The sequence below is a fragment of the Microtus oregoni genome, unplaced genomic scaffold (genome assembly GCF_018167655.1).
Source record: "Microtus oregoni isolate MIOR12 unplaced genomic scaffold, Mior012 000015F_ref0000493, whole genome shotgun sequence".
NCBI classification, from domain to species: domain Eukaryota; kingdom Metazoa; phylum Chordata; class Mammalia; order Rodentia; family Cricetidae; genus Microtus; species Microtus oregoni.
In genome coordinates, this window is record NW_024543074.1 from 47,043,055 (window position 1) to 47,060,559 (window position 17,505).

The 17,505-nt window shown below is 41.1% G+C and overlaps 1 protein-coding gene across 1 annotated transcript; it reads right to left on the bottom strand.

The window, feature by feature from the left end:
- Positions 1-10,500: 10,500 nt before the first annotated feature.
- On the bottom strand, positions 10,501-11,469 carry LOC121456371 (olfactory receptor 1361-like). Its single transcript, XM_041664449.1, has one exon. It carries the CDS (start codon positions 11,467-11,469, stop codon positions 10,501-10,503), a length of 969 nt encoding a protein of 322 aa, XP_041520383.1.
- Positions 11,470-17,505: the final 6,036 nt, after the last annotated feature.

Here is a 17,505-nt window from a genome sequence, read left to right on the forward strand (position 1 = left end):
TGTTTTCAATCTTTTCATTTTGTTTTATTATTTTATTGTTGTGGTGAGGATTGAAACTGGGGCTCCTCATATGCTTCGCAAAGTGCTCTGTCCATCTAGCCTCATTTTTATCCTTCCTTCCTCCCTCCCGGCCTTCCTTCCTGCGTTCCTTCCTGCATACAAGTGTGGGGGTGCACAGACGCAGGTCAGAGGACAGCCTGCAGGAGCTGGCTCTCCTTCCCCCACTTAGGTTCTGGGGATCAACCCAACACAGGTTATCTGGCAGGGCAGCAAGTATCTTTACCTGCTGAGCCATCTTTCCCCCGTCCTCTTATCCAGATGTTTAGAGCAATTTTTTGAAGTTGTTGTTGATACTAGCAAGATCCTTTACAGTGAATGAGTTTTGGTTATGAAAGAAATCCCTTCCCCAAATTTTGTATTTCTTCATATAGCACGATAAATTTTACAGGTGGATTCTATTCTCTGTTCATATGCCATCTTTGATTTTGTTTTCTTTGATAATCTCATACACGTAAATACTGAGTTGGGGGTATTTCCGCAGCCCAGCTCCTCTCACTCTCCCCACCTTCCTTCCTAAAAATTTCCTTACTACATTGATGTCCTTTCCCCCACACTGGGTTTTGTTATAGATGCATGCATGAGCTTGAGTGTGGGGGATATTTTTGGAACACATCTCTGCTTGTCGATAATTAAATCACTTATCCTTACTATGATTACCCTCCGAGAAGGGATTACTTCTACCACTAAGTTGTTTTCTCCACTTATCCTGTTCCTCAACTTTTATTATTCCTTTTTTTTTGTTGTTTAGTTGGTTTTTTTTCATATCATTCTGCTTTGATCCCCTCTTCTCCCTTTCTGTATATTTTAAGTTGTTTTCTTAATGATTACTTTGGATGCTGTAATTAGCATTATGATCTTACAACAACCTCGCCTGAATAAAGTCAACTTAAGATTCAAATTGAGATATCTTGGGTTCAAATGAGTTCCTTTATGTCTCTTGTTCTCCTATGCTCTTTAATGAGGTCACATATTTCATCTTTATATATTGTATGACAACTAATATAAATTTATGATTATTATTTTATGCATTGGCCTTTGGATCACATAGAAAGGGAGAATCGCTGACCCAAGTACAGCAGTCTTTGCCCTGTGTGTTTGCCATCATCACTGTCTAGTACACTTTCATTTTAGCCTGACGGTTTCCTCTTATTACCTCTTTTATTAATATAATAATTAATAATATTATTATTATTTACTGAAAACACACTTCTTGGCTTCTGCTAATCTAGAAACATCTTAATTCTTCTTCATTTTAGATGCATAGTAATGCCCAATAATAATTCTAAGATTTTGTTTTCCTTTAGTTTGTCTTTTCTTATATACCTTTGGATTTTAGGGGTGATATCTCGCTAAATAGGTGGGAGTAGCCTGAAAGTTCTTAGGGAGCCTAGGCTGGGCTAGAACTCAGGATATGCAGTCTTGAACTCCTGAGTACAGGGATTACCGACATGTATCACCATGTCTGTCGGTCTGCAAAGATGCTGTCCACCTCATCCGGCTTTCGCAGCATCTGGTGAGAAGTGAGTGTTTGGTGTTGGCCGAGCAGCCTTTATCCAAGGAGTCCCTTCTCCCGTTTGCACTTTTCCTCTGATGTCTTCTGTCTCAGCTGGTTATCTTGAATGTGGGACCCTGGAGATAGCTGTTCCACCATCTTTCATCTTTATGTATTTCTAGACTTGCTATTCTAATCTGCAGACCTTTTAGACTGTTCATGGGTTTGATTATTGAAACCTTAAAATGTGTATTTATATCTAAATAGAGATACATGTATGGTTTTATGTATTAGTCTAATCCTATAGCTATGTATAAATTCATCTTGGCATTTAATTTTTGCTGATTTAAAATTTAAGAAAACACATCTCAATGGTTAGAAAAAAAGCTATTTCAGAACAGGGACAATTGAGCCCACACCTTTTGAATTTTCCTTTTGTCAGTCTTTCCTTGCCTTTCACATTCTCAGTCGTTTTGAGAATCTTGGACAGACGTTTCGTCCAATAATTATTCTATTTGGGTCTGCTAACTTCATAAATTATAGTATTGTTATGACTTTGGGGAAGAACCCTCTCCGTTCTTTGGCACCAAGGCACTCATTCCAGCTATCTTTTATGGGAGAGGAGAGGACTGAGCTCCACACTCTGCAGGATGCAAAGGGGACATCTCTTAGAGACCTGTCTCTTGTCGCCTGTTCATGTGTTTGTCATTTGCTTGTTTAGTCAGTATGGACTAACTGATGTTAATTTCCTATTTTGAATCATGATGACATCTAATATCCCTCTTTTCCAAGATGCTTGGGATCAGAAGTATTTGGTGTTTCAAAAGTCTTCTTCTAATCTTGAAATAGTTACACACACACACACACACACGTGTGTGTGTGTGTGTGTGTGTGTATGTGTGTATGTATGTATATATGCACATATATGTATAACAAAATACTCTGAGATGGAATCCAGGTCTAAACATGCAACTCTTTTTGTTTTCACAGATTCTTGTCTGTATATGCAGCCTATACAGTGTATGTAATGTGCCTGTTTTGACTCCTTCCAACCACACGAGGTCACCTGTAGAATATCTGTATCATGCTGGCATTCAGATTTGAGGGGAAAATAAAAATTTCTTTTTGGACTTGGGGTGCTCAGCCTGTGGTACTCTATCTTTTGCCTGGTTAGCCATGGGGAGCATCTCTGTTTTGGGACTGTCTTTTTGACATGCCTTATCCCTCTTTTCTGTCTTTTTTTTCTGCTTCACCCTTCCCTCTTCTTGGAACTCTCCCTTTCTAGAGTACAAGAAGCCCAGGATTTTGTCAGCCTCTTTTCCCTCAGTAATTGTGCCCCCCCATGCAAAACTAAGGACAGCTACTAGGTGGTTGTTTGAAAACAGGCTCAGCAGTGCATGTGAGGACTCAGTCAAACAGTCAGGTTTACAAGGACTCAGGGTTCAGCAAGTAGACAAAGCCAGTTTCCAAGGCCCATGTAGCAAAGGGGCAATGCCTAGAACAAAGTGATCTACTGAGGGTCCACTGACTTTACATGAGAGAAACTTCCAGAAAGCTTTGCGACTGTCCTGAAACACCAGAAGTCAAAATACTACAGAACAGTAATTTCTGGAAGTTGTAATGGCCAGCCTATGGCTGGGAGGTTCCTGTATTTGCAGCAGACTTTCAGCCTGGTGGGTTTATAACCTTGATGTAACATCTAATGGAGGTGAGTCGTGAGCCCCCAGTGGCCCTGGTGTGTCGCAGTCCCTGGTCCCTCTGGGGAGAGCAGTGTCTGGGGCTCAGTGCAGAGTTGAAGGATGACCGTTTGTTTCAACATCCACTGAGCTGAAGCAAACTTTTCTAAGTTGTTTTAATTGGCACACCAAGAGTTGACTCCCCAAAGGCTAATTAATGGTAAATAGAAATTGCTTGTAGAAAGGAGTGTGTGTGTGTCTCCCAGGAGGCTAGGCGAGGGGAAAATAAAGGCCCTGGCTGAGGCCTGGTCCCTATTAACTCAGGCCCTGGGAGATAAATCACCAATGTGGCTGCCACTGGGGAGGAAGATGCAAACTTAGTACAGGGTCTGCCTCTGAGGGTAGATGGCACCAGGGACCCCACATGGTGCCTCGTTTTTATTAATTGAATTTCTCACATACAGACTACTAGGGCCAGGATGAGCCTATCCAGACCTCTAGAGGAATATCTGCCTGTGCGGGGAGCTATAGAGAGATGACCTGGGGAGACAACAGAGATGCAGGGAAGTGGGCGTTCAGCAGGAAGGGAATGAAAGCCAGGAAGTTCACGTAGAGTTGACCAGAATGCAGTGGGCACACCAGTGTGTGTGTGGGGGGGTTGTACGGAATAATTAGTTTCTAAGATGATTGATGGGGGGCACTCCCCTTTGTCTCCGGATGGATCCCTTAGTAATTTCATTGACTTTCCCTCATCTTGATTCTCTATCTTCCTCCTCATTCAACTTAAAAATATTTTTTTATTTTTAAAATGATAATTACACCATTTTCCCCTTACCTTTCTTCCATCTAAACCCTTCCATATACCCCTTCTTGCTCTCTTTCAAATGCATGGCCTCTTTTTTCCATTAATTTTTGCTATATGCATATGTGCTTACGTATATATGATGGAGGAAGGTCATTGGTTAAATAAAAAGAAACTGCTTGGCCCTCATTGGTTAGAAGATAGGTGGGAGGAGTAAACAGAACAGAAGGCTGGGAGGAAGAGGAAGTGAGCTCAGATTCCACAGCTCTCCTCTCGGGAGCAGATGCCTCAGAGAGACACCATGCTCCCAGCTCCCGGGCAGACGCACGCAATGAAGCAAGCCACCAGGTTAGACATGCTGAATCTTTCCTGGTAAGACCGGTGCTCACAGATTATTAGAGATGGGTTGATCGGGATGTGAGAATTAGCCTGTAAGGGCTATAGCTAAAGGGCCAAGCAGTGTTTAAATGAATACAGTTTGTGTGTTGTTATTTCGGGTAAAGCTAGCCAGGCGGGCGGCTGGGGTGCTGGGGACGCAGCCCCGCCGCTCTTATTACTACAAATAGCGCCCGACGTGATGGACTAAATCCACTTAAAAAACCTGAGAAGGCTTAAAAATAAGGGAGAGGGAGTTTAACACAGATTTTTGCTGTTTGTTGGTGGCGTGCTGTAGAGAGATTTCCTGATTCGGTAACAGCAGCAGAAAAAACGCTGTGTCATTTTAAAGCACAGCTTCTTGGGGCTTTGCTGCCAGCGTGAACTCTGGCTTTAAAGCATTTGTGGCGCTCTGCTTGCTAGAGGCAAGCAAGCGCTCTCATCTAAGAGAAGCTTCCTGACTCAGCTTTAGCTGCAAAACCCTGCAGCTCATTAAGAGGTCCTGCCACGAAACACTTAAATGATGTTGATGAAAAGCTGAACGCATGCTTTTCGGTTTTCAGCCGTAGCAGTAAAAAAGCTGCGCTGTTTAAAAATGCCGGCTTTCTGGGCCATCCTGCCAGGGCAAATTCTGACTGTTTGAGGCAGGAGGGCCGGCTACAGAGAGAGGACTTGAGTGTTGTCTGTTGTAGCTTGCTGGCTGGCAGGGACCTTGAAACGCCATAGAGTTGTGGCAGTAAACATGGCTACAGCCAGTACCTCAGCCATGAGGCTGGAAAGCTAAGGAATGGGCTGGATCCAGCCGTCAAAGCCACGGCTTTAGTCCTACTGAGATTGCTTGGTAAATTAAAGACTCATGTGGTCAGAAAAACAGAGAGAGATACAGTAAAGAGAGCGTCAAAGACAAAGAAAATTTTTAAATGATTTACAGCGTGTTAAAAATATATGCAGACTAAAAGTTAAAATTCTTAAAGTAAAAAACAAAAAAAAAAGGGAAGAGAGTTGTTGTGTGTGGTAGTACACACCTTTAATCCCAACACTTGAAAGGCAGAGGGAGATTGACCTCTGTGACTTCAAGGTGTGGTAGCACACGCCTTTAATCCCAGTGCCCAGAAGGCAGAGACAAACAGATCTCTGTGAGTTCCAGGTGTAGTAGTGTACACCTTTAATCCCAAATGCCTGGGAGGCAGAGACAGGCGGATCTTTGAGAGTTCAAAGACAGCCTGGTCTACAGAGTTACTTCAGGTCAAAGATACAGAGAACCTGTCTCAAAAAGCAAAGAGTTAAAAGTAAAAATAAACAAAATAGAGGTTAAAACAAAGCTGCACAAAGATGGAAAATACACAGAGAATTTTGATACTATATGCTATTATGCTCTCTTTAAATTATTTAAATGCTGAGGAAGGAGCAACAGCTGCTAAAAGATATTTATTTATAAATGCTGCTGAACTAATCCAACATAGATATTTTGATGCCTTGACTTTGAAATTTGGATCTAAGGACATGATGCTTTGGAAAGGAGTTTCTTATTTTGTTTTCACAGAGGATGAGACGGTGTTCATTTCTTCTATTCCGATTTGGTATGATGGACCACGCCCTCCTGAAGGGTTGGTGTGAACACCTTCAGAAAATTGCTTCGCTCAACTGCCAACTGAGATGAAACTAGCACACAGGTTATACCATGAAAGACCTAATTGACGACTCCCCCATTCAGCAGGAAGCAGTTTGGAGAGAAATAACTGTGCCCATATTCCCAAAAAATGTTTATAAATGTTCTTTTACATTTAAAGGGGGATATGATATAGGTATGAATAATTTGCATTAGTATAGATTTTCCTTTATTGATAGAGATTTACGGTCAATTTTGTTATATGTATATGTATTTCTGATCTTTATTAAGGTATTGTGATTGTGTAGTTCATTATTAAAATGTAATGTATAATTAGGAAATATAGGTTGTTGATGGATAATCATAAATAATAGTCAAGTTTGTAGTCATGTTAGTTAATATTTTCTAGATGTGCGTAGCTATATTTTAGATAGGCATTCTTCATATTTTTCAAAGATTATAGAATATGGCATTTTAAATGTTTTAATAACTTAGGACTTTTCATGACAACGAGACACTCTGCTCCTGGCAGCACCAATCTACTTCAAGAGGAAGATGGGCATCGAAGAGGCTCATTATGGAGTTTGATAGCCATTTGGGCAAGAAACTGCTCTTGCCTGGACTATTGCATAAACTGGACACAGAGAACCCACAGAGAGAGGACTACTAAACTTGCCTAAGGTGAGTTGATCTTTCGGGGTTCCTGATTCATGAAAGAGTCTGCGAGACATTCTGCAGGACACAACAGATTGTGACTGAACTGACTTTGAATTTTCCTGCTTTATGGAAATGTCTGCTGGATACCATGGGCCTGAAGGCTGAAGATGGATGCCCCAATGGTACAGAGGAACTTTGGGTGACTGTCCAGGCAGCGAGATGTCTCTGTCATTTCTTGAGTTTAAAAGTTGCTTTTTTCTTGTTTGCTTAGGTAGTATTGTATCTTTCTGGAGTCTTTGATGGAGTTAAGAATAGTTAGTTATAGTTATAGTTTTCCTTAGTTATGATAAAGATTATTGTAACTTTTACTTGATAACTGTTTCGTTATATGTAATTTTGCTATGTTAAAGTTAAAGCCTTTTTTTTTTGTTTGTTTGTTTAAACTGAAAAAGGGGAAATGATGGAGGAAGGTCATTGGTTAAATAAAAAGAAACTTCTTGGCCCTCATTGGTTAGAAGATAGGTGGGAGGAGTAAACAGAACAGAAGGCTGGGAGGAAGAGGAAGTGAGCTCAGATTCCACAGCTCTCCTCTCGGGAGCAGATGCCTCAGAGAGACACCATGCTCCCAGCTCCCAGGCAGACGCATGCAATGAAGCAAGCCGCCAGGTTAGACATGCTGAATCTTTCCTGGTAAGACCGGTGCTCACAGATTATTAGAGATGGGTTGATCGGGATGTGAGAATTAGCCTGTAAGGGCTATAGCTAAAGGGCCAAGCAGTGTTTAAATGAATACAGTTTGTGTGTTGTTATTTCGGGTAAAGCTAGCCGGGCAGACGGCTGGGGTGCTGGGGACGCAGCCTCACCACCCGTATTACTACATATATACACACAAATGCATTTATATTTGTAATATATTGTGGAAGGATGCTTAAAAGAAATCTCACACTAGGTCAGAAGTGAGAAATAGATGGTTATTTATTTAGGGATAAACTCTCTTTCAGCAACTATATGGCATCTCCCTGACTGCACCTTCTTTCCTCTTCTATCTCTGCTTGGAATTCCTGCCTTGCTATATTCTGACCTGCCATAGGCCAAAGGAGCTTCTTTATTAGCCAATGGTAATAAAAACATATTCACAGCATGCAGAGGAGAATCCCACACAGGGACATTTTTATTCAAACAACAACAGTAACCATTTGTCCTAGGACTCTGATTCCAACATTACCTTGACAAACGCCGTTATATGTTGTAGTGACAAACACAGGATGACACATTCCTGCCACCAGAGTGGGGAGACTGTAGTCTGTTCCAAGGGTCACCAGGACCCCGCAGTTACTACACTCTGGGTTCACGAGGGGCCAAGAGGAGAGTTTAGTGGCTCTAAGGAAATCCTGTGCCAAATCACTATTAGTCTTTTCTACATGGAGAAAGAATAGTTTGCCTCTCCTGTGTTTCTATAAGAGTTGGGTGACAGGACTCATTTGATGCCTGAGGAGAAACAAATGGAACCTGTGTGGAGGAGAGAGATGTGCAGGGAGAGAAAGTGATGAGATTCCCCAGAATGGAGATTGTTATAGTCAGAGGCAGGACAGGGTCTGGAAGAAGCTGATGGTGAGGACAGCAAGGACCTGTAAGTCAGTAGTATGGGGCGAAAAGAAGCGAGGACCCAGAGACCATGAAGGGAGAGCTACTGAAGAGTGACCACTGTCCCAACCCAGAAGATGGAGGGCAGACCTATCTGGATGTGAGGAAAGAACATGACAGGTGAAGAGGGCTGGACACTCTGACCCATATTCCAGAATAGGCTTGAACTTGGACTCAGAAGTCCTGAGTCCCAATTATAATCGTGACATTAATTCAAGTCCCCATGTCCCTAGGCATGTCTGGGACTCTAGACACTTCAGCTTTGTAAGGAAATCTCTGCTTCCTGTAGCCCATGGGAATGTGCAGGGACATTGAGCATCTTTTGATGAACACAGCTACTACCCAAGGTTTCCTGGTACTTCTGAGGCATCCCTAAGAATCATGCTGAGGAACAAAACCCTTGAAATGTTAGGTGGGATGAGAAGGGGGCAGGTAGTGTTCTGAGCTATAGAATGTAGCAGAGGGACCTGGTAGACGGGAGAAGTGTCAACATCTCAGTTACCAGAGACTCTGAGAATGGAGCACTCTATTATAACCAACAACCTCTAGTTGTTATCATGGGTGAGGTAAACTTCCTGTAGGTCATTTACCAGGCTAACTGCAGTTCTGTTTGAGGCCACAGGGGCAGGTGTCTCCATCTCTTAATATTCCCTGATCATTATGGCAGCCAGCATCTCATGGGATGTTAAACTTATCCCAGTTCAGAATGTTCCCAAATGTTCTCAATTTTTCTTATTTGTGAACTGAGCATCTTAGAATCATCCCCTTGAAGAGATAAAGAGCGTGTGACAGAGAGTATTAGTTAGTGCCCACAATGAAGCATAATCACAATCATCTATTAGTAACCCAAGGCAAGGTCATGTGAGCACTGGACCAGTCTAGGTACATCTTTATAAAAATGAAGAAATAAATGATGTTTAGGAGACCTCTTATTGATGCCATCAGCAGTTCAGAGTTGAGAAGGAATCCATGGAGGTGACACCTACTAGACTTTTCTATCTGAGGAGGTTAGGGGGAAAGACAGTTACACTCTCTTCATGGTTTCCTACAGCTTATACACCCCAACAAAATCTTTCAGGCAACATAGGAATCACAATGTGCTTACATCTTATTTTTCAAGTGAATGATTATAATGAATACAGGTAAAAACATGTTTTCTGTATCCCTTAAATGATTAAAACAAAGTCATGCTGATAACCCACATACATTTACATCTAAGTATATTGTAAAAGATTAACAGACCATGAGCAAGCAGAAAGCAATTTTTTTTTCTCAGCCGTTTTGTTGGCAGGCTGCATATTGCTGTTACAAAGAATCAATCACTTTATTAATTATCTTAAGAGCTGATACCATAGGTAATCTTAAAAGAATCACAAACCAAATATTAATACATAAAAACCAGTCGGTTGTACTTTAAATCTATAGGGTGCATACCCACTGATCAATAGTTTCTTCTATCAGGAGCTTGAAGGTAGGAATGAGTACAAAGAATTAATCATTACTTTTGGTCATCAAGCAGCCATAGAAAGGGAAAGTGTGTCAGCAAGTAACAATTGCCTTGCTTTGTCTTTTTTTTTTTATCTCAGCTGCTGTGTCCCTTTAAACTTTGTATTATTTTCTGGGGTTTTTCATCTCATAGCTATTACCAAAACATCTGCTCTAACCTGAAGTTATTGCAAAGCTTTGTTTCAGCTGATGATGCACATCGAAACCTGTGACTGTGCCTTTCAAGATAAAGAGAACTCAAGTCAGCCTGGCTCCTGGGATTCAAATATATTTCTTAATTGTTAACTTGAGTTATGGTCTATTCAGCTCCTTTGGTGACACTCATAAGTCCTAGCTGTGTAAAATTTCCTTGTATTTATTTTTATCTATCAAAACTCTGTATAACCTAACTTTATTATTATCAATTAGACAGTACAGCTGAAGGAGGAATCATCTTCACAACAATCCACAGGTAAAAATGCCAAGTAGAATGGGATGTTTCCTTGAGAGAAACACACCACATTACAGACAGTTGGGATCTCCCCATACCCATGAACAGCATGCCAGATACCAGAGAAAGATGGCAGCAACAAACATGGAAAGGCACAGCAAAAGCAAAAAGCATTCCAGGGTCTGTGATCTCAGGGCCTTCTCTAGCAGAGATTCACCTATCAGGGCTGGTGGGATGACACCTTGAACTTTACTTGCCACCTGCTCTTCCTCTGAGCTCTACAAATTTCAAATTCAAGGATCTGAGAATTATCTTCCTTAAGGCTCCTTTCATGTCACGATTCCTCAGGCTGTAGAGGAAGGGATTGGTCATGGGTATAACCACTGTGAAGAAGACAGAGGCCATTGCATCCTGTAGTGAGTAGGAGGAAGGAGGGTGCATATAAACTCCTAGGACTACCCCATAGAAGAGGCAGACCACAGTGAGGTGAGAACCACAAGTGGACATGGCCTTTCTCATCCCCTGGGCAGAGGGCATCTTCAAGACATTGGAGAAAATGTAAACATAGGAAACAATGATGCATATAAATGGTATTAGAAATACCACTGCACCCTCAGCAAAGGCTGTGACATCATTGATAAAGGTATCTGAACAAGAGAGTTTCAGGAGAGGGTAGAGATCACAATAGAAGTGGGGCACTGTATTGTGGGAACAGAAGGTGAGTCGGACCAGGAGGAGAGTGTGCAAAAGAGCATGCAGGTTTGTGATAACCCATGATATGGCCACCAGGAGGACACAGAGTCTGGGGCTCATCATCAGGGTGTAGTGGAGTGGGTGACAAATGGCCACATAGCGGTCATAGGCCATCACGCTCAGGAGGAAACTGTCCATGTTGCCAAATGCGAACAAGAAGTAGATCTGCATCAAACACTCCATGTAAGAGATGGACTTGCTTCCCACCATGTGATTCAACAGTGCCTTGGGGACGGTGACTGAGGAAAAGCAGATGTCGACACTGGAGAGGTTGGCCAAGAAGAAGTACATGGGTGTGTGGAGATGAGGGTCACAGCTGATGGCCAGGATGATGAGGAGGTTTCCAGAGATGGTGACCATGTACATCCCGAAGAACATTCCAAAGACAATGTCTTCTTGTTCTGACTCTTCAGAGAGTCCCAGGAGGAGGAATTCTGTGACTGTCGTCTGATTGTCATTATCCATGTCTCTGGAGAAGAAAGTGAGGTACGTATAGAGAAATCATTCACCAACTCTTGGAGAAAACTTTTTATGTGGTTTAGAAAATATTGCTCATTAGTTTAGAAACAACTGCTAGTAAAATCACTTAAAATGTATATTTAAATTTTTTATTGTTATTTATTGAGCTCTACATTTTCCTCTGCTCCACTCCCTGCCTCTCCCCTCCCCTTTCCGTCCTCCCCCAAGGTCCACATGCTCCCAATTTATCCAAGAGATCTTGTCTTTTTATACTTTCTACTTCCCATGTAGATTATATCTATGTAAGTCTCTCTTAATGTTCATATTGTTGTCTAAGTCCTCTGGGATTGTGGTTTGTAGGCTGTCTTTCTTTGTTCATGTTTAAAAACCACCTATGAGAGGTGGAGAGGCACGGCGTCCAGATGCGCAGAGGTGGAGAGGCGCAGCATCCAGACGTGGCGGAGAGGCACCGCAATCAGGAAGAGGCTTTAGGGGACCAGCGCAGCGGCAGACGCAAGCAGCAGGGACCGGCGGGAGGCAGATGCAAGCGGCGGGGACGGGCGTGCAATAACGAGAGCAGATCGCCCTACTACAATTAAATCAAAGAGGTAGGCCTTTTCTTGGCGAGGTCACTGGCAAACGGGGAGCCTGGTCCTGTCCTGAAGACCCTTTGGAGGAGTGAGAGGGTTCTTGGCCTGCAGCAGGAACCAGGAAACAGAGTGAGGGCATTTTGTAAGAGGAGGCCCTGGCCAGCAGGGAAACCTGATCCAGTTTTTAAAAGACCCATTAGATAGGATCCAGAGGAGGAGATGGGCAGGCGCCAAGGCAAGAATTCACCCAATAATCTGAAAAACAACATGAAAACACCAGAACCCAATGATCTTACAACAGAAGTATTTGAACAACCTAACACAGAAGAAGTGGAAAAAATTGACTTTATGAAAGCAATACAGTCCCTTAAACAACATGTAAAAAAGGCCCTTAAAGAAATGAATGAGAAGTATAACAAAAAGTTTGAAGAAATGAGTAAATACGTACATGATACCCTGGGAAACCAAGAAAAAACGATCAAACAGGTAATGGAAACAGTTCAAGAATCGAAAACTTAAATGAAGGCAAGGAAAAAAAAAAACAAACTGAGGACCAGCTGGGTATGGAAAATCTAGGTCAACGAGCAGAGTCTATAGGAACAAGCATAATCAATAGAATACAAAAGATAGAAGAAAGAATCTCAGATTCTGAGGACACCATAGAGAAAATAAATGAACAGATCAAAGAAAACAGCAAAGCCAACAAATTATCAACACAAAACATTCAGAAAATATGGGACACAATAAAAAGACCAAACCTAAGAATAATAGGAATAGAAGAAGGAGAAGAGTCACAGCTCAAAGGCCCAGAAAATATTTTTAACACAATTATGGAAGAAAACTTTCCCAACATAAAGAAATATATTCATTTAAATATGCAAGAAGCATACAGAACACCAAACAGACTGGATCAAAGAAAAACATCTCCTCGCCATATAATAATCAAAACACAAAATATACAGGTTAAAGAAAGAATATTAAGAGCTGCAAAGGAAAAAGGCCAAGTAACTTATAAAGGTAAACCGATCAGACTTACACCTGACTTCTCTATGAAAACCAAGAAAGCCAGAAGGTCCTGGATAGATGTACTGCAGAAGCTAAGAGACCATGGATGCAAACCCAAACTACTATACACAGCCAAGCTATCGTTCACTATCAATGGAGAAAACAAGACATTCCAGGATAAGAACAAATTTAAACAATACGTAGCCACAAATCCAGCCCTACAGAAAGTAATAGAAGGAAAATTGCAACCCAAGGAATCCAACATTGCCAACACTGCCTACAATAACTCAGGCATCTAGCGACCCTTCACCAGCACATCTCAAAGAAGGGAGACACACAATCTCTACTACCAAAAACAATAAGAATAACCGGAGTAAACAACCACTGGTCATTAATATCACTTAATATTAATGGTCTCAATTCACCTATAAAAAGGCACAGGCTAAGAGATTGGATACGAAAACAGGATCCAACATTCTGCTGTTTGCAAGAAACACATCTCAACCACAAAGACAGGCACCTACTCAGAGTAAAGGGTTGGGAAAAGGTGTTTCAAGCAAATGGTCCTAAGAAAAAAGCAGGTGAGGCCATACTAATTTCTAACAAAACTGACTTCAAACTAAAATCAATCAGAAGAGACCGAGATGGACACTTTACACTCATAACAGGAACAATTCATCAGGATGACGTCTCAATGCTGAATATCTATGCCCCTAATATAAAAGCACCCACTTATGTAAAAGAAATATTACTAGAACTCAAGGCAGACATCAAACCACACACACTAGTAGTAGGAGACTTCAACACACCTCTCTCTCCAATGGACAGATCAATCAGACAGAAACCTAATAGAGAATTAAGAGAATTATTGGAGGTAATGAAGCAATTGGACTTAACAGACATCTATAGAATATTCCACCCAAATAGGAAAGAATATACCTTCTTCTCTGCAGCTCATGGAACCTTCTCAAAAATTGACCACATACTTGGAAACAAAGGAAACCTCCACAGATACAAAAAAATATCAGTGTCCACCTGTGTCCTATCTGATCACCACGGATTAAAGTTAGAAGGCAACAACCATGCTACCCACAGAAAGCCGACAAACTCATGGAAACTGAACAGTCAACTACTGAACCACACCTGGGTCAAGGAAGAAATTAAGAAAGAAATTAAAGTCTTCCTTGAACTTAATGAAAATAAAGAGACAACATACTCAAACCTATGGGACACAATGAAAGCAGTGCTAAGAGGAAAGTTCATAGCACTAAGTGCCCACTTAAAGAAAACGGAGAATGCATACATTGGGGACTTAACAACACACCTGAAAGCTCTAGAAAAAAAAGAAGCAGACACACCCAGGAGAAGTAGAAGACTGGAAATAATAAAACTGAGGGCGGAAATCAACAAAATAGAAACACAGAAAACAGTCCAAAGAATCAATGAAGCAAAAAGTTGGTTCTTGGGAGAAAATCAATAAGATTGACAAACCCCTATCCAAACTAATTAAAAGACAGAGAGAGAACACGCAAATAAATCAGATCAGAAATGAAAAGGGGGACATAACCACAGACACAGAGGAAATTCAGAGAATCATTAGATCTTACTACAAAAGCCTGTATGCCACAAAACTGGAAAATACAAAAGAAATGGACATTTTTTTTAAATAAGTACCATATACCAAAGCTAAACCAAGACCAGGTGAATGATCTAAATAGACCTGTTACTGGCGAAGAATTAGAAACGGTTATCAAAAATCTGCCTCTGAAAAAAAGCCCAGGACCAGATGGTTTCAATGCAGAATTCTACCAGAACTTCCAAGAAGAACTAATACCTATACTCCTTATTGTATTTCACAATATAGATACAGAAGTCATTGCCAAATTCCTTTTATGAAGCTACAGTTACCCTGATACCAAAACCACACAAAGACCCAACCAAGAAAGAGAATTACAGGCCTATCTCACTCACGAATATCGACACAAAAATTCTCAATAAAATACCGGCAAACCGAATCCAAGAACACATTAGAAAAATTATCCATTATGATCAAGTAGGCTTCATCCCAGAGATGCAGGGCTGGTTCAACATACGCAAATCTATCAATGTAATCCACCATGTAAATAAACTGAAAGAAAAAAACCATATGATCACTTCATTACATGCTGAAAAAGCATTCGACAAAATTCAACACCCCTTTATGATAAAGGTCTTGGAGAGAATAGGGATACAAGGGTCCTACCTAAATATAATAAAAGCTATTTACAGCAAGCCGACAGCTAACATTAAATTAAACAGAGAAAAACTCAAAGCCATCCCACTAAAATCAGGAACACGACAAAGGATGTCCACTCTCTCCATACCTCTTCAATATAGTGCTTGAAGTTCTAGCAATAGCAATAAGACAACATAAGGAGATCAAGGGGATTCATATTGGAAAGGAAAAAGTTAAGCTTTTGTTATTTGCAGATGATATGATAGTATACATAAGCAACCCCAAAAATTCTACCAAAGAACTCCTACAGCTGATAAACACCTTTAGTAATGTGTCAGGATACAAGATCAACTCCAAAAAATCAGTTGCGTTCCTATACACTAAGGATAAGGAAGCAGAGAGGGAAATCAGAGAAGCATCACCTTTCACGATAGCCACAAATAGCATAAAATATCTTGGGGTAACTCTGACCAAGGAAGTGAAAGATCTATTTGACAAGAACTATAAGGCATTGAAGAAAGAAATTGAAGAGGACACCAGAAAATGGAAGGACCTCCCTTGCTCTTGGATTGGGAGGATCAACATAGTAAAAATGGCAATTCTACCAAAGGTAATCTATAGATTCAATGCAATCCCCATCAAAATCCCATCAAAATTCTTCACAGATCTGGAGAAGACAATAATCAACTTTATATGGAAAAACAAAAAACCCAGGATAGCCAAAACTATCTTATACAATAAAGGATTGTCTGGAGGCATTACCATCCCTGACTTCAAACTCTATTATAGAGCTACAGTATTGAAAACAGCTTGGTATTGGCATAAAAACAGAGAAGTTGACCAATGGAATGAAATAGAAGACCCTGACTTTAACCCACAAACCTATGAACACCTGATTTTCGATAAAGGAGCTAAAAGTATACAATGGAAAAAAGAGAGCATCTTCAACAAATTGTGCTGGCAAAACTGGATGTCAATCTGTAGAAGAATGAAAATAGATCCATATCTATCACCATGCACAAAACTCAAGTCCAAATGGATTAAAGACCTCAATATCAGTCCGAACACACTGAACCTGACAGAAGAGAAAGTGGGAAGTACTCTACAGCACATGGGCACAGGAGACCACTTCCTACGTTTAACCCCAGCAGCACAGACACTAAGGGCATCATTGAATAAATGGGACCTCCTGAGACTGAGAAGCTTCTGTAAAGCAAAGGACACTGTCACTAAGACAAAAAGGCAACCCACTGACTGGGAGAAGATCTTCACCAACCCCGCAACTGACAAAGGTCTGATCTCCAAAATATATAAAGATCTCAAGAAACTAGACCGTAAAAGGCTAATCAACCCAATTATAAATGGGGCACTGAGCTGAACAGAGAATTCTCAACAGAAGAACTTCAAATGGCCAAAAGACACTTAAGGTCATGCTCAACTTCCTTAGCGATCAGGGAAATACAAATCAAGACAACTTTAAGATACCATCTTACACCTGTCAGAATGGCTAAAATAAAAAACACCAATGATAGCCTTTGCTGGAGAGGTTGTGGAGAAAGTGGTACACTCACCCACTGCTGGTGGGAATGCAAACTAGTGCAACCACTCTGGAAAGCAGTGTGGCGGTTTCTCAGGAAATTCGGGATCAACCTACCCCTGGACCCAGCAATACCACTCTTGGGAACATACCCAAGAGAGGCCCTATCATACAACCAAAGTATATGCTCAACTATGTTCATAGCAGCATTGTTTGTAATAGCCAGAATCTGGAAACAACCTAGATGCCCTTCAATGGAAGAATGGATGAAGAAAGTATGGAATATATACATATTAGAGTATTACTCAGCAGTAAAAAACAAGGACTTCTTGAATTTTGCATACAAATGGATGGAAATAGAAAACACTATCCTGAGTGAGGTACGCCAGACCCAAAAAGAGGAACATGGGATGTACTCACTCATATTTGGTTTCTAGCCATAAATAAAGGACATTGAGCTTATAATTCATGTTCCTAGAGAAGCTAAATAAGAAGGTGAATCCAAAGACAAACACATAGGCATCCCCCTTAATATTAACCTTCATCAGGCGATGAAAGGAGACAAAGACAGAGACCCACATTGGAGCACCGGACAGAAATCTCAAGGTCCAAATCAGGAGCAGAAGGAGAGGGAGCACGAGCAAGGAACTCAGGACTGCGAGGGGTGCACCCACACACTGAGACAATGGGGATGT